General features: G+C 39.6%; 1 protein-coding gene across 5 annotated transcripts in view; it reads right to left on the reverse strand.

The window, feature by feature from the left end:
- Positions 1 to 1,806: 1,806 nt before the first annotated feature.
- KIF13A (kinesin family member 13A) overlaps positions 1,807 to 17,159 on the reverse strand; it is a 103,503-nt gene continuing 88,150 nt past the window's right edge. For 2 of the 5 annotated variants that reach the window (XM_040084528.2, XM_040084510.2), the window contains 10 exons: positions 16,709 to 16,833; positions 15,521 to 15,697; positions 15,063 to 15,155; positions 14,100 to 14,252; positions 13,608 to 13,685; positions 13,019 to 13,066; positions 12,417 to 12,528; positions 11,284 to 11,435; positions 4,227 to 5,325; positions 1,807 to 3,358 (listed from right to left, as the gene is read on the reverse strand). In XM_040084528.2, the coding sequence (XP_039940462.1) occupies positions 3,072 to 3,358; positions 4,227 to 5,325; positions 11,284 to 11,435; positions 12,417 to 12,528; positions 13,019 to 13,066; positions 13,608 to 13,685; positions 14,100 to 14,252; positions 15,063 to 15,155; positions 15,521 to 15,697; positions 16,709 to 16,833 (2,324 nt within the window). In that variant the 3' untranslated portion in view covers positions 1,807 to 3,071. Of the gene's footprint in view, positions 3,359 to 4,226; positions 5,326 to 10,644; positions 10,729 to 11,283; positions 11,436 to 12,416; positions 12,529 to 13,018; positions 13,067 to 13,607; positions 13,686 to 14,099; positions 14,253 to 15,062; positions 15,156 to 15,520; positions 15,698 to 16,708; positions 16,834 to 17,159 lie in introns of all 5 variants that reach the window. The other 3 variants (XM_040084500.2, XM_040084519.2, XM_040084538.2) reach the window with 2 other exon arrangements.

Consider the following 17,159-nt stretch of genomic DNA (forward strand, 5'->3'; position numbering starts at 1 on the left):
GGCAGGAACACCCAGAGGCTGCTCCCAGGAGCTGGCAGCCGACGTTTCCCTCATTACACTGCTCCACGGCACCTGCTATTGTTTACAGAGTACCAGCACTTCGTACTCCGCCTCCAGCTGCAAACTCGAAGGAAGCCTTTGGTGGCGGAATGTCGGCACAGTGAGTGGAGCTGACTATTGTGCTGGTGCTTGCTGGGCTGTGCCAGCTGTTCCCTGAGCACTCCGTGTCTCCATAAAGGCATGCATGCTCGGAAAAACAGTATATCATAAACTCAGAAAACAAGGCGAAGGCCAGCGTGATCTTACTTAGCATTCTAACGACCCTGATGGTCAAAATCCATTAATTCTGTGCAGACTGGGGAAACAAACAGGATAGCAGGTTTGTTGAATGACGGATTGGTTCTGCATATTCAGTAACATGACTGGTCTTTGGTATTTTAAATTGAGATCTTGCTACAGACTGTACACAGTGCTTATTTGGCAGGGTGTTTTAGCTGCTAGTTAGTATTAAAAAAAAAAAAAAAAAAAAAAAAAAAGCAATTTGCAGTTGCACTATCACCACGTTTTTCTTCCACTTTGAATCCAAAGTTCAAGACAGCAAAATCCTAGTCTAATATTGCTAACAGAAAAAAAAAAAAAAAAAAGGTTCTGTTTATGTACTAGAGTTTTGAGGAGCACATCAACCAAAGAGCTTTCATTTTCCTATCACACCATTGCACTCATTAGAGCTGTGCTCCTTCTAACTACATCAACCCAGGGCAGGGCCTGTTAACGTGCAAGGTTTGCAAAAGTACAGGTCTTTTAATAACAACAGAGCTCACGATGGCATAGGTTATGTGAAATGGGTACAGAAGGACACAAAGTTGGCTTCCTTTGCTCTCTGTGGCATATACAGATTGCCTAATTCAAGAGCACAATTATCCCAGTGTTTCTGAAGCAATCAAACATGCTTTCTGTATTCTCAGTGGTCTGAAACAATGAAGAACCCAGCTGATGCTGGCTGATGCTAACCTGGTGTAACTACTGAATGTGTGCCATAAGAGAATGGCCACACTGATTTTCAAAACTGTTTGTAGTGGTCCTGGACAAATACATTAATGCCAATGTGTAAGTAGATTTCCTAAAAGGTTTATAAAAAGATTAAAGTGACATCTAAACTTAACTTCGAGACACTGGGGTGTTTGGTGTTGATACCTGGCAGTGTTCCACAATCATCTCTGCCTGATAAAATAATTCTGCATAAAATCTTTTTCTATTGCAATAGTTTCCTCCAGCAGCAGTGTCATTAATGCAGTGAGAGCAACTCTAGGTGGACACCAGAAGCATGAACTGTTCTGCAAAGATACGCATTTCACCAGAATCTATTAACACTTAAGAATCCTGTCTCAGAAGGGACAAAAGCCATGGCAAGGGCAAGTGCACTGCACTTCACAGCCCCTCCTTTCACTGCCTCCTCCAGCACATTGCCCTCCCCGCTGCTAACCATGCTGCAGGCAGCCGAGGCCTTTATATATTTAACAATGATCCTCTCTTGTATGTCCTCCAGGAACTTGTCCCATCTCCCCTTGACCTGCATTATTCTCTCCTCCGGCAGGAGTTCCCCAGCTCTGCTCCCTCTCCAGGGAGGGATGGGGAATGCAAAAGGTGAGGAATGTGTAACCACAGGGGCTGCTATTCTCTGAGGCTCAGTGGTAAGATGGGCTCATACCATCCAGTCTTCCATTCCAACCACACTATCTTTCAGCATTTACCAAGTCCTTTGCATCTGAGCAGCACCAGCTAGAAACAGCTCCCTCTTTAAGCATGAAGCCTAATTGTACCAAACACAAGCAAAGCTATTTTTTTTTTAAATCCCAAGTAAACAGTCTGTATTCTAACACACAATAGGTCTGCACCAATTAAATACAGTATGGCAGCATATAAATTACAGTTCTTTACAGTAAATAGTAAAATACAAGAGTCCGCTTCCTGTACACAAAAATCAAAGAAAGAACAGCAGCTTTTCAGTAAGGTCCCAGGTATCTCAATCATTCGCTTGCTAAGGAACAAAGAAAAGATACAGCAGGCCAATCACTTCACTCATTTTTTACCACGTTGCTTTACAAATATCCAGAACGCTTGTACAGGCATCTACAGTATCTACATGTGGAACAACCTTCTTAGGAATTCATGAGCACCAGACATAAATCCCTCCATCATTCCCATTATTAAAATAAACTTTACAGATTAAAATTACTTTAGCAGGTTCTATTTCATCTTGATAATAAACCAGCAAGTAACAAGTGCAAAGTCTGCAGTCATGATCCATTTACTGCTTCTTTATTTCCCATTTCTCCCCACCCTGCACCCAAAAAACCCAAAACCCCCTAAAAACCCCAGAATGTTGTCCTCCCACACCCTTGCAGTAATACTGTCTCCGCAGTCAAACTGCCCAGCTGGCTTTGCTAACAAGTGAAATGCCAGACTCATAGCTTCAGGCATCGTCAGTCATTCCATTGCCAAGTCAGCACAGTGGCAGGCCTCTAGGAAGACAAAACATATGAAGCAGTTGGATATTTCAGTGTGCTTTAACACGGAAGGCTGCACGGTGCCCAGTGACTGAAAAAAACATGGCACCAAGTTACCAGTTAAAACATTTACAATAGAAAGATATAAACAGCAAATATGTCAGTCTAAAACAAGTTCTTTGGTAATTAAGAACAGCAAACCGTAGCAATTGGGGTTTTTTTCCAAATATGAATTTACATCCTGGTTTTTCCTCAATAAAATATCTTTTGTTGTTTAAAATATATCTCCCAAGTGGTCGCGTAACAAATAGTCCAGTACCTCAGTTATCTACAATCAGCTTTAACTGTGTTTAGTGTGCAGCCATATCTGCCCACTGGCAGACAAACTATAGATACACATTCATATATATAATATATATATTATTTATAAAAAATTAGAGAATTAAGTCAAGGACTCTAGAGAATACACATTCCATATGGACAGGTTAAAATGTACAATAGCTTCAAAAATCCGTAAAGTTTTCTACACAGTGATGTGTGTAGTAAGTGCAAAAATACTGTGGTTTAGTTAATCCAAGATTTCCTGTTTTCTTGTTTCCTAGAAAAAACAGAAGCTGCTGCATCTCCTGAATGGCAGAGGACGTCTCCTCCTGTCTTGGGAGTGGCTGATGAGCCTTGAAGCACAGAACTCTTCCGTTTCTCTGAAGTGGAAGATGCCTGAGACCGGGAAGTGCTACTCCATTTCCTTTCGGGAGCTGGTGCTTTGCTGAGGCGCCCAGGACGAACGAAAACACCGTGTCGAGGTTTGCAGTGGAAGTACTCTCTGCCTTTCACAATTCCATCGTGCTTCCCTTCAATGGAAAGAAATGCACAGGATTAAATGCTGGTGCTGCCATAAGCACATACAATTGAGACGCTGAAGTGTGAATAGCTTTGGTTATCTGTCAAATAGTCAAGATTGTTCCTGCTGAATGACAGAGCCAGATGCTCACTATACACTAGGGAGAACAAAACTTGGGACTTGAAATGTGACCAAAAAGATGATTTTCTAAAATACTGCTTTGTTTAACAAACAGTTTAAAAAGCCAAGCATGTGTTCATTTTGCAAAATAATCTGTCCTCAAAATCAATTCCTTGCAAAGCTTAAAAGTTAGCAGGAGACAAGCTTCTGCCATAAGTGATATTACCTATGAAACAACTAAAAACATCTTTTTAAATTACTTGAAGCATTTCTAAGAAGTTTCTTAACACGTGCAGTGCACTGACCTTTTCTGACCCCTCTGAAGTGAAGTTACAGAAAACCTGTGCTCTGGAATGCATCTTTCCCCACTGGAAAACAACAATGAATCTCTAAAAGCCACTGACAGCCAACCTATCTGACAAGTGATGCGCACTGTTAGTAGTGCTCATGAATGTGTGCACACCGATTAAAAAAAAAGTCTGCCAATTTTACGCACATTTGTTTGTGTCTCTGATCCGTAAAAACAGATGGGCACCAATGGGGAACTACCACAACATGCAAAAGTTGGGCTTTCAGACAGTTAAAAATGGATCAGAGCATTGCTATAACCAGAAGGCTGAGAATTAGGTATATCAGATACCAAGCTTCATTAAACTGGAGGTACTTCCCAGGACTGATCTGGAAGGAATGATTGTATTGTGACTTTAAAAATTTGTCACATTAGCTGCATAGATAACCCAGACCACATTTAGTCTTACCCAGCTGAACATTGAGTTCAACTCCGACCCATATTCCAGCTGAAAAATCCACCGTGCCAACGTATCTCACTGTGCCCATCTTATTACTTCCAACACAGACTTGTTCGCCCACGGCCACCCAGCTTGGCAAGACGTGGGCTTGATCTGGAGAAGCACCTTCTTCACAATCTGAACCATCCAAGTGGTCCTTCGTAATAAAATCATCCATGGAAGCACGGGGATAAGCCTCAGGGTCTGAAGCGTCTTTCACCAGTCCAGAACAAAAAGGGCTTTCCACAGCATCCACAAGCCAGTTGTCACCTGCTGCTGCTGCAGAGCTCTGCTGGCCCATGCACAGGCTCTGCCCCTTGCCAAGGCCTCGGGGTGACTCCGAGGCACTTGCTCCATTAGAGGACAGAAGGGAACACAACTGTGGAGCTGTTGAATGGTCAAAGTCCTTCCCATCTTCAACGCCCATGAACTCAGTAAAGGAGTGATCTTCCAGAATGTCCGTCGTGTGCTCAACTGTCACCTCGCGTGCTGAAAATTCGATGGTGTTTTTGCCATCCAAGGAACTTAGAGCTGAGAGGGATCCAGCTCTGGATAACTGCTGAGAGTCTCTGTCAGTGGCACTGAATGACAGCGGAACTTGCTCTGTCAAGGCACTGTTTTCTTTCAATGGTACCACAGGTAACTTCTCTCTTGCCAACTCCTTTTCTGACTCTCGACATTCCTTGTTCAAAGAAGATCTTAAATCATGTGCAAGGGACGATCCCGAGGGATCACTGGAGTCCAGCTCCTTGGTGTGACTGGCTAGCTGGTCTGTGCTGTCACTACAGGGAACAAGCATGTCAGACAGGGTGGCGTTAGAGGCACTGTGGGAAAAGTAGCCACTAGTGATGCTGCTAGTGGTGGGGCTGCGGGACACCTCTTTCTCGAGAACACGTGAGCTCATGAAGTCTGATTTAGAGGAAAACCATTCTCTGTTCTCCAGACTAGCATTGTAAATACTGAAGTCAGCAAACTCCTCCGGTACATAAGGCCGGAAATTTTGAAAACTTTGTGGATTTATCAGTTTCTTATTAATGGCCTCCAACTCACTGTCTTCCTCCTCAGAGTCCTGCAAATGAAAAGAGGAATTAGGATTATAACCTGTGACACTGAGGTTTCCAAACTAAACTAAGCATCCTTGATTTTTTCCTTTCTGAGCATGGAGAAATATGTACCTTTAATATTCTTTAACTGAAGAATGGAAGATACCATTGAAAAGAGCTGCTGGGAATGTATCCTATCTACACTGAGCTATTCAATTTTTAGAAAATGAATTCTAAATAGTTCAGAAAATATAAAGTAATAAAAGAAAAGTTACATATTTTCATCCACAAACTTTCTTCCCCGACGATTTGGACTGAACAAACCTCTTGAAGATATTTTATAGAATTAATTTACTACCTAACAAGATAAACATAAATATGAATGGTAAAGGCCTTACAGAGTCCCTGCTGCAATACAGGTTATTAAAAACTTTGGGATTATTAAAAACTTTGCACAGTGTGATTCTCTATTAACCTGATATCAATGAGGCTAATTAATTTTGCTCACCCATGGCTATAACAGCTGAACATGTTCAGGATGTTTGAATATACAAGCAAAAAGTTCAAATATTACAGCAAATCTTCAAGGAAGCATTTGTAGGCATACATGTACATGTCTGGAGGGAAATAAGTGACACTAATCACCCTGGCAGAATTTGGAGGTGCCTCCATGAATTTCCCCTTGGTGATATGTGGGGATGCACCATCGCCAGACTACAGATCTGGATTTCAGAGTCCATCTGAGGCTGAGGACTTGAGTCAGTAAAGATGAATCTGAGAAAGACTCCAGCAACATGGTAGGGCTGTTCCCCCAAGATAAAATACTGCAGGCAGGACTCCACATGGATCCTTTTTTAGGTACATATATGTCTTCATTTACACATATATATGCATGTATAAACATAGGTGTATGTATACACACACATATATTAAAAATGGTTAGTTTACAGGAAATTTCTACTAGAAATAATTGGATCTTAGGAATAATAAAATCTGCTGAAGTCCTTTAAAGAAACTCAAGCTCCCATTACTTCTCAGTTCCTTCATCTGCATCACAGATTTCAAATTCCTATCATGACAGAACCTGTGTGATATTTGAAGTACCTGGATGCTTTCAGACACCTGCTGTGATTCACCAATGTAAAAGGAAAGCAGAACAGTTAACCAGATGACCACAGAGTACCAACGCATCAGGATAAGCATCCTCTTGAAAATGTTTCCTCACTTCAAAATATCCAAGACTGCTCAAATAACTTTGCATAATAAAACTTCAAACGCCCAGACAGGAAACAGATTTGCTCAGTTTGCCAATGTCAGAAAAATCACAGAATTGTTTGGATTGGAAGACACCTCTTGAGGTCAGTTAGCCCCATCTCGCTCTGCTCCAGCTGGCTCAGCCAGAGCAGGCTGACCAAGACAGTGTCCAACTGGGAGTGTTTTGAGATCTCTACAACCCTCCTGCACAACTCATTCCAGTGTCCATCTCACAGTGGACAAAGTGTTTTCTTGTTCCATCTTGTGATCAGATGGAATCTCACGTGTTTTGATTTGCCTCACGTCCTGTCACTGGAGACTGCCGAGAAGAGTCTGCCTTGGCCCATCAGGTGTTTTTATACATTGATAAGACGCCCTTGTGACTGGTCTCCCTAAGGCTGAACAGCTCCAGATATTCCAGCTGCTTCCCATGTGTCAGACGGCCCTTATCTGTAGCAGGGTCTCGTGTCCATTCCTACTATGTTCGAAGTCATAGCAAATATAATTCAGTATTACCCATACAGAATGGCCTTGAGCTGACTCAAGAGTTTCAATAATATTAAGTTTTTACTGGTACAGTTATCAGTATTTGAATAGGATGTCTCTACTTGTCTAAGTATATCTGACAAATCCAATCACATTTCAGATTATTAATATTTGCTCAAGTAAAGGCTTGCTATCCTTTACTTTCTAATTTTTACAGCACTCTTTCAGAGTTATTTCTCATACAGAATCTGGATGTAGGCTTTAGTTTGCAATTATTTACTTCTCTGAAGAGAAGCAATAGTGTTATGAAATGTCATGTAAGACTACTGAGTATTATCTATACTGTTGAAAATCTCACTACTTCCATCTGAAATCCACAGTTCCTTTAGAAGTAAAGGAAAACATCAATACTGTATTTATTGAGACTACGACTACCCTTCCAAGCACTAAAGCTTATACAAAGCACCATTTTTTGCATATTGCAGGATACCAGTTTCTCACCTCTGAGGGATGTTTTCTCATTTTGCTTACTTCTTCCCTTTTGCCAATTTTTCTTGTGCAAAGCTAAGTTTTGTTCTGTGCAGAATCTTATAGTCTGGGAATTTTTTTTAAACGTTAAAAACGAAGAGTTTATCAAATATACTTTTTAAAGTTGAAGATTATATATGAACTCCAAACTAATAAACATTTAATGAAGGAAGTATTTCTAGTCAATACTAGCTAAACGTCCATTTGAGACCAAAGGTATTTTTATAACAGAGTTCTTTGCACCTTCTTTGAAACTTGCAGGATGCCTCATTTGACTGAAAAAACACCACCTTGGTGGTGTCCCTCTTCAGAATCAGACTGGATAAGAGGCTGTAACTGAGAAATGGCTCTCCAGACACATAGACATCGGTGACTTGATTAGGAAAGGCCAGCAAGTAACCACAGTGTCAGTTGTGCCATTTCAGGGTTATCTGTCATCATAGTACAATGCTAAAGTACAGAGAACCAGTCTTCTTACAAGAATATGGGCTATGAAGAATGCTGCAAATAGGTGAGGAGACACCACCTTGTGACAAACAAAAGATGCCCCTGGTGGGGACAAGATGTATTTCCTTTCAAAGCTCCTCTTAAGTTTCCTGATCAGGAAATGACAGAAACAAAGTAATTTCAGTGTTCTTCAAATTTCTGTGGATGTGAAATGGGGGAAAAAAGAAAGAAGGTGCCCCGTACACCTTAGGCTATTGGTATAAATAAAGATAAAATCTTTGAAAGCCTGGTTAAGAAACTGCAGCAACTTCCCTGGGATGTAACAGAATGACTGTAATGAAAAGCTGATTTAAGAACTGGTAACAGAAAGACCACAACTAATTAGCAAGAACTAATGACACAAGACTATACATCAAATTCTAGCACTAAAGAAGCAAAACAATCAAGAGTACAGAGCAGCTTTCCTACACCTGCTTCATAACAAAGATAATGCATCATTAAAAGTTAAAGCATCCGAGCTTTCAAATCCCTAAATTACACCTCTCACGTAACCTCAACAAGTTAGTTCCCATTTTACTAATTTAAAAATCAGTAATACTTATACAGTGGTTGCATCACTGATGCCTCAATTTTTATTGCCTGCTAGAAGGGTTTCCTCTTAGCAAACCCTCCCTTAAATGTGTTAATTACTGGCACTATTTAAATACACTTAATATGAAAACATTTAATCTGTCCTTAACATAAGTCACTGTATTCCTGTATTGTGTAGAACATGCCCTTATATCATGCTGTTTTGATGTGGCTGCAATATCAAGCATGTGTAAGTACTCTCTGAAATTTCAGGCTGAATGCTCTGTTTCAGGCCAAATGAATAAAAATATTCTTTAATTGCCTTTTTTTCTCCCCTTCCTTTGATAGATGTGTTTTGAATATTGGAATACTCCAACCTAGCTAAGACATAGGACTCACTGCAGCTCTGAAAAATGGGATAGCCTGGGAAGCCTATATCCTACAAAGACTTCTTTCCTAAAGCAATAAAAGCCCCCAGAAGCATCATTTGCTAAACACACCACAGGCTATCTGGGCTACACCAAGTATCTGTGTCAGCCTCCTCCCCACTAGTGGCTACTACTTCTTGCTTGTCTCCCCAGGACCCTCCAGGGTCTAAAAAGTCATCAGAGGACTAGATCCAGATGAAAAACTCCATGGTTGTCAAGCCATCAAGTGGGTGGATCAGTTCCCTTGGTCTGACTTCCTACACAACCAAGCAAAAAGCTGCGCTGATACAAGGGAGAAGTCAGTACGAGTCAGGCAGCTGAGAACTTAAAGAACAGCTCTTTCCATGGTCCTGTTGGCTACAGCAGTTTTACAGTGTTCAGTGAATTAGTTTCCTTCTAGCAGACAAAGCCTTGTGGCAGGATGTTGCCCTTTGCGAGCTCTGAAAGCTTCTGCGTACATGAGGAAAGCAGCACAGGCAAGTGCCTGGGTTATTTCAGGGCATGCATGGGGTGGGACTTTGTTTTCACTCAAGGGATCAAAACTGCCCTCAAGTTGCTATGGAAAGTTTTGTAACAATTTATTTTCCAAGGGATGTTTTTTCAACCCACTAGAATATTTTTTCTTCCAAATACCTTCATGCTATTTGTATCAGTGACTCAGTGCAAGTCAGCACGTCAGCTACCTTATGGAAAATTAACATGATCAAGAATAAAACAAAAAGCTGCCACTCAAACCCAGCAGCCAAGCTTCAAATATATACACCAGAACACTCAGGATACTTTGGTCTAACAACCTACAAAACAGGATTAGACATCCAGAAGAAGTTTTTTAATGGCTTGGCTATATGGTAGGAATGAAAATAACTATGTAATAGGAAGAACCCATCACATTTTGTGGGAAAGTGTCCCATAGGACTTACAGGAAATAATCTGAAGGTTCTGAATTTTAAATCTCAAGTTCTGATTAAAGCAAGTATTTCCAGCCATGTTCCATAGCCCCAAAACCATCATACAGCATAAATGATGATACACCTTTTGTTGAAGCAGCAGTGAGAAAAGGATTTAGCAGGTGAAGATTAAAACAAAAGCCCTCCACCTCAATTTCCACCTGATTATGATGAAGAGAGGTTGCAAGTTAATTAAGAGAAGCAATCTTATTTTAGTCATATTACTTCCATGTCAGGCAATTACAAGCTTTTTATAGTGTACCCACACCTAAATGCACGGTTACTTACACCAAATGGGATCATTCCATTTACTCTGGGGTATAGTCACAAAATCTAGGCAACATACAAGGTATATTAGAGTGGCAACAGCATGGCTCACTTACCCATCCTTTACTTGATCATTTGTGATCTGTAAACACTACAGCCTCCCCTCTCCCCTCCACCCCACAAGACAAATGAAATATAAACATTAAAACCCAAAACAAAACAAAAACACCAAAACCCAATGGAGTTAGTACAAATAACAGAATGCATCTGCAAGCCAGGCAAGCAACTGTTTCAACCATAACCTACAATCAGTCACAAGTGGTTATTTCCACATCACGACTTCTTTTTCCTGCTGCAGTAGCGTGAGTGCCTCAAGCCCACCACCAGGCCTGGAGACAGAAACTGGTACAAAACTTACAATCTTCTCCTCAGGCATGCTGCTGGCACTGCTTCCTGCAGGCACAGCACAGCCAGCACAGTGCACCTGAGATGGAGGCGTGCTCTGCAAAGGTCGAGACACACAACACATCACACAAACCACTGCTCTGACCACGGTGCTAAGTGGGTGCCATGTTAGAAAGGTGTGTAGACATGATGAAGGTGAAACACCCATGCTGGCCACACAGACATCAAAATTCAAGTTAATGGGTAGGGAAACTCATGCGCTCCTCCCAGAGTTTCAGGGGGAGGAATAAAGGCCAGAATTATAACCACCCCAGAATAGTTTCACAGAATTATGTTTGATCTATGAAAAAAAAAACCAAAAAACACACCAACATCTTACTGAAGAATAATAATAAAAAAGTAGGTTACTGCTACTTTAAAATAGAAATATTCTGTAAAAGAGAATACACACCAAGAAGTAAAAAAACCCCCAAACCCACAAACCCTGTATTCAGGCAAAGAACAAACAGCAAAACTCCACCACATATAAAGAGTAGCCTAAATAATTTTACCAGAGAATTAAAAAATTCTGTTGCAACAGATGCAAATGATTTGCCAAGTACACAAAATCACTCCATCTCCTTTAAAAAAGCAGGTGGTTTTCAAAGATTACCTCTTGACTAAGTAGAGGTCGGCTTTCAAGTGGGGTCTTCCTTTTATGTTCCTCTTTCACTGGCATTAAGGGCTTGAAAAACTTTGGTGGTTGGGGAGAAAATGCTTTAAAAGGGCTGGCCATTAAAGCATGGGAATTCTCAGCTACAATACCTAGGTAAAAAAGCAAACATAGTGTATTTCAGTTCTTCATATCCTGACTGCAAGAGCATATTTCAAAACAACTGAAGGTTAAGCCATGCAATTGACAAGTTGCTGGCCACAGAAAAATATCAATATTTTAGTATTTAACCACTGGTCTAGGCATGAAACAATACAGAGATCAGTGAGATCCTCAGAGAAGTCTGGAAAGAGAAAGAAAGCAGAGAGCAGCAGTATCTGCCCGCTCCATTCTGAGGCTCCAACATTTCTCGTTTTCATCTTGGTCATAAAAACAGCGGGAAGTGTCCTTGAAACTAGAACTGAGCAGCTCTTTGCTTCCTGCATCTCACCTGACCTCTTCCCACAACACTGCAAATCTGTCCTGCAACCAAGCCAGCCATCCTGCAGAGCCAGGATGATCAAAAAGGAAATTATAAGCAAAGAACTGATGAATAACCCCCCAGTCCCATTTCATTGCAGCAATATTTCTACCTACACTGCCTGGTCAATGTGACCTGGATGAAACAAAGCACCTGTGACACACTGACAGGGAGGCACAGCCAATATCCACATATCACGTAAAAAAATCTGTCTAAGGAAAATTTCCACTTTAAAAAAAGTATCTTCATCTTCAAATTCATAAAATAACAGCAGCTGCTTTTTGTTCTTTTTTTTTTGTGTGTGTGTGTGTGCGTGCGTTTTTGTTTTGTTTTGGGTGTTTGTTTTTTTTTTTCTTTTTCTTTTCTTCTAGTTTGATTTATATTTAGCATGCTCTGCCCTCCTCTTGGTTTTCTGGATACCCTCAACTTTACACCCTTACCTGGATGTCTTATGCATTTCTCCCTTTGTCCCCTATTTCCAGATTACGTTTAGCTCCTTAAGTAGAAGCCGGAAAACACATTTATTAGGAAAGGAGCACTGGAAATTTAATTTTCAGTTTAATGCAGTAAATAATAATCCACCAGCACTGTCATTACACATATGAAATCTCACCACTGCCATCTTTGCTCTTGCGAGGTGACTCCCTGGGTAAAGTACCATAGCATGATATGTCTTGATAACTGGAACAACAGTCAGATATATCTAGGTGACTTTCAGACCAACCCTAAAAAACCAAAAATACATAAATCTGCATGATGATGCAGGAAAATGTGGAAAAAATAATAGGCAAACTCAGGCATTTGTTTTTTTTTTAAAGTCAACCAAACCCCACAAACCAAAGGTATGTCAATTACTGACTTCAGAAAACTTTCCTGTCACATAGAAATGGATTGTTTAAAAGCTAATTAGCTGGTCAGTGAAGTATTTAAAGTTTTGCTCTTTCTGTTTCTTAATATCAGTTTATGTAATTGTAATTCTAATATGAAAAGCAGAAAAGGACAATAAGGTTTAATGCAAAATTATATGTAATGGGTGCAGAACTTTGAAGATAAATTATGTAAATCAACTGCTTTAAATACTATTAAAGGAAAATACTATTTATATTTTCCTTTTGTTTTTTTTTTCCCAATTCTCAAACACATCTTGCTTCAGGTGGGGGTGGGAAATCTGGGAATGTGAGCTTTTTCTGGGAATGTGTTGCTACATTTCCATACCTTGTCATCTTCATCACAGGCAGAAAGATCCAGTCGACTACAGGACACCTACGGAACACCAACAGACAGAATGACAAAATGTCTACCTTTTATTTTGTGAAATATAATATCTTGTGGAAACACTAAAATCATTTAGTCCTATTAACTGTTTTGCTCTCTCTTTTCAGACCAGATTATGTATAAAGACGTTTCTGCTGTATATTATGTATAAAGATGTTTCTGCTGTATGAGTGACTGAGGGAATACATAAAATGGAAAATACCCCTTTTACTATAAAAAAAGTTAAAGGGACTTGGAGGTAAAAGTAATCTGAATCAGGGCAGCTGTCATCCTGAACTTCTTCCTAAATGGATATCCTTATAAAAGGAGAAGAGTTTCAACAAACCCTCCCTCTTCCTTGTTAACTTTGTTATCTCCTAGGATGGACAATTTTGGGGAGGAGCTCCACATCATGACCACCTTCCCACGCACGGTTGGTTAGTGCCAGCACAGAGTAACCATGCCCATATCTCACTGTGGAAGCATTACATCAGCACACAGACAGCAGCCCCTGCCCCATCCCTGCTAACAAACGATGAAGGGTCCTTACGTTGTGCACGTTCGGAGTGCTGATGCTCCTGCGGATGTTCCTGGCTTTGGTGGAGAGAGCCTCTTTGACAGTGACTGCCTGTGTAAAGAGAACAAAACACTAACAGCAATGCCATGGTCTCCTCAGGAGAACTGAGCAAGCAGGATAGGGACTTCTTTTCAGTATAGTTAACAGCAGCAATTAGGGCTTGCATTCACAAATCTTAATTTGCACGCATAATCACCAAAGCTTCTGTCTGAAATTCATTCTTTGGCCTTTGCCTGTTCAGGTTCTGAGTACAACATCATTGCCAGCTTCAGTTACTACATCTACCACCTCTGGAAATCTGTATTTCACAGAAGAAACTTTGTCTTACATTTATCTGTCCAACAAGCTCTAAAAAAAAACCCCAACTGAAATAAAAAAGCAACACAGTATTTTAAAAAGATCAATCATCTTTTCTTGAATTCTCATAATCCAATGCAAAGGGTGCAAGAAATGCCTTTTCCTTGCCTGTCTTAGTCGTTCAAGGCTCAGAATGTTCTCCACTTGCAGCACACCACGAGTGTATTTCTCAATGTAGGTTTCGCCATCGGATGTGCCCTCGTTCTCACTCCTTGCAGCCATCAGAGCTAAGGTTTCACGATCCTCAATTTCTTCTGTAGCCTAAAGTAGAAGTTAGAGCATTCAAGGTTTCAAAAAGGAAAGCCAATTATTTTAGTTGACTTTTTTAGACCTGTTCAATCCAGGAATCAGTCTGAATTGGGCATCTTAATCGGCAAACCTAATTACAGTCAACGATCCAGAGCTGTTCCACAGAGATGCAAACAAAGCTGAAGAGAACAAGCTTAGAAGCAGTTTTGAGCAGTTGCTCTAGTAAAAGCACTTCCAGAAATAATGCAAATATAACCTGAAACTGTGTATGTTAAGGCTCAACTAATGACAACTTCGTAAGCAAGGAAATGTAATTTCCTTCCCATATCATAAAATATGCTGTGATTTCCCTAGAGGTTAAAATTTAAATAGTACTGCAGCAAAGTGACAATTAAATGGTGACAAGACTATGTTTTCATTTGTCCAGTTTGTTTACCTTTAAAATAAATCTTACAGCACATTTACAACTTGTATGAGCTTTTTCTATAAAAAGTGATTCCTCAGTTTCCCAGCTATTCTGTTTTCCCAGACCTGAACATTCCTCTGAGCACCCTCTGTATTTTCCCTGTAGGCACTAATGGGCTTTCGAACATAACTCTAGTACAAAAACTCAGTTAAACACAGTAGAAGAGAAAATAAAATCCCCACAGTTTTAAACTGTTTAAAGATAAACATGATCTCACACAGAGCTTCAGTATCTGCACTTTGGCAAGCTGCCTCATATCAGCGAAGGACATTTGCTTTCTAATCAGTATTACCCACTGCAGTAGGTCAATTCTGTTGTTTTCTGTGAATTTGCCAGAGAAATATATTATAATTTACCTTTGGTATATTGGATACTATTTCATAAGTCACTCCACAGGCATGATATATATTTTTCAAGGATATTCTCCTTTTCAGGCTCTGGGTAAAACTCTAGAAAGAAATTTTCAGTTATTGTTTTGATAATTTTTATTTATGACATCCCAAGAAATAAAAAGGTGTAACGCAAAATCTGATTGCAAAGGCAATTAAAACCATAATTTATTAAATTACTTTTTAATGATATTTTAAGTCCTCTTTACAACACTGTGCTCAGTATAAAACTGAGTTCAATCAGTTGAAAAATGGACACTTCAAAGAAATCTACCAGTACACAGCTTCACTGCGATCTATAAAAACCTAGTTTGAATTGCTCTCTTGTAAGATTTAAAAAATTAAGCAAGCAGTTAAGGAAATACATTTGCTAAATTACGAATATGAAACAAAACAAGGAATAAAAGAATATATAAACTTATTACCTGCTTGTTATAAATGTTGGCTGCAATCCTTTTGCGTAATACCAGTTCCATTGCAGCAGGGTGACTGAGCTGCACTGTAGTCTTCACTATTAAGTAAATTCTCTCATTTTGAGGAGTTACCCTATTCAGGTGCACCGAGTCATGGACAGAAGAGTCCCAGGCAGCAGTAGCTGAAACCTATGCAGACAAATAAAGTGGAGGAAAGACAGGGAAATATAAGATTCTATTACTCTAACAACATGTATCATTTGCAAAGATTTAACATGAAGTAAAACAACCTCTTAATTAGAGAAAAATCAGCATCATGGAACAAAGTGGAGTCAAACCTCCTTTTCATAGTAAGGAATTTATCTAAAGGAGCGAAAAAGAGGTGTTAAGATACTGGGAAAAACAATCACCTCCACAATCCCTGCACTGTGCACACCCTGCTTCAAAAGAAAATCTTCACATGGCTGGAAACAGAAAGGAAAGCAGAAGCAAGGCTGGATGAAGGAATACAAATCCTACTGCTACTATATTAAAAGCCTATTAATTTCAATGTAAAATCTTTCAACTATGTTGGATTAGGTTATAACAGCCCCCACAGAAAAACCCTGCATCCATTCTGGAGAATATTTTTTTTTCCTTTCCTCTGCCTTCTCCCCAGCTTTGCTGTCTCATTTTTCTGGAAACGATCTCAAACAATGGCCTAGTAGGTGCAGAATATATAAGGAATCAGTTAAGAAATACCAAAATGGATTCAGAACCATTAATTTCCAAAAATTCCCAAACCATATATTTAAAAACCAGTAATTCTGTACTACAAATGAAAGATTTTTTATTTAAGTATTAAGCTTTGCCTAGTGCACACAATAAAACAAGTCATTTTCTCTGAAGAGTTAAGAGCCTGCAAGAGGAATGAGGAAGGGGTGAGGAAAGCAGAAAAAGGGATTTTGAGTCAGGCAGTTGAATTATTCTTTGCCAAGAGCTAAGTCTTGTCATCTCTGAATTAAGGCAAAAGAGCTAACAAGTCATAGCCTCTTAAATTCTAAATAAATATGCCAGAAAATAAAGGCAGCACTAGATACAGATGGTACTTCTAACACAAAAAGGTAATAATCATGATTCAATACATAGAAATAGGAAATAAAAGAAGAAAGCATTAACACAAGCTGCAGTTGTCAAGAAGGAGGCTTGCTAACAATTTACCTCATCATCACTGTGCTTTATGATGGGCAGATAAAAGAACGGGCTCCCATGCTCCTTTGGTAGTATTGAGTTAACTCCTGATGCATGGGGACCTATAAGTTGTTCATTGGCACTGAGGTCATCAGCTAATGAAACAAATGCGCAAAGAATGAAATAGTGTTATATCAAAGGATATGAATATATAGAGGCAAAGTTGTAATACAAAACTGTAATAAAGGCCTAACCATATTTCATAATATATTTAATCCTACTTAATCTTATTACTATGCAGCATTTTGAAGATGATTTCAGCATACAAAAGAAATTGAGAATAGCGGTTCTGGCTACATTAGGCTTTTGGCTAAACAAACAAACAAACAAACAAAAGGTGTGTAATGACACAATCAACCTGTTTAAATATCCTACATCAATTGATTTTTTGTCTGCTAATCTCTACTGATAGTAAAAATCC

Source organism: Hirundo rustica, chromosome 1 (genome assembly GCF_015227805.2).
Source record: "Hirundo rustica isolate bHirRus1 chromosome 1, bHirRus1.pri.v3, whole genome shotgun sequence".
Taxonomy (NCBI): domain Eukaryota; kingdom Metazoa; phylum Chordata; class Aves; order Passeriformes; family Hirundinidae; genus Hirundo; species Hirundo rustica.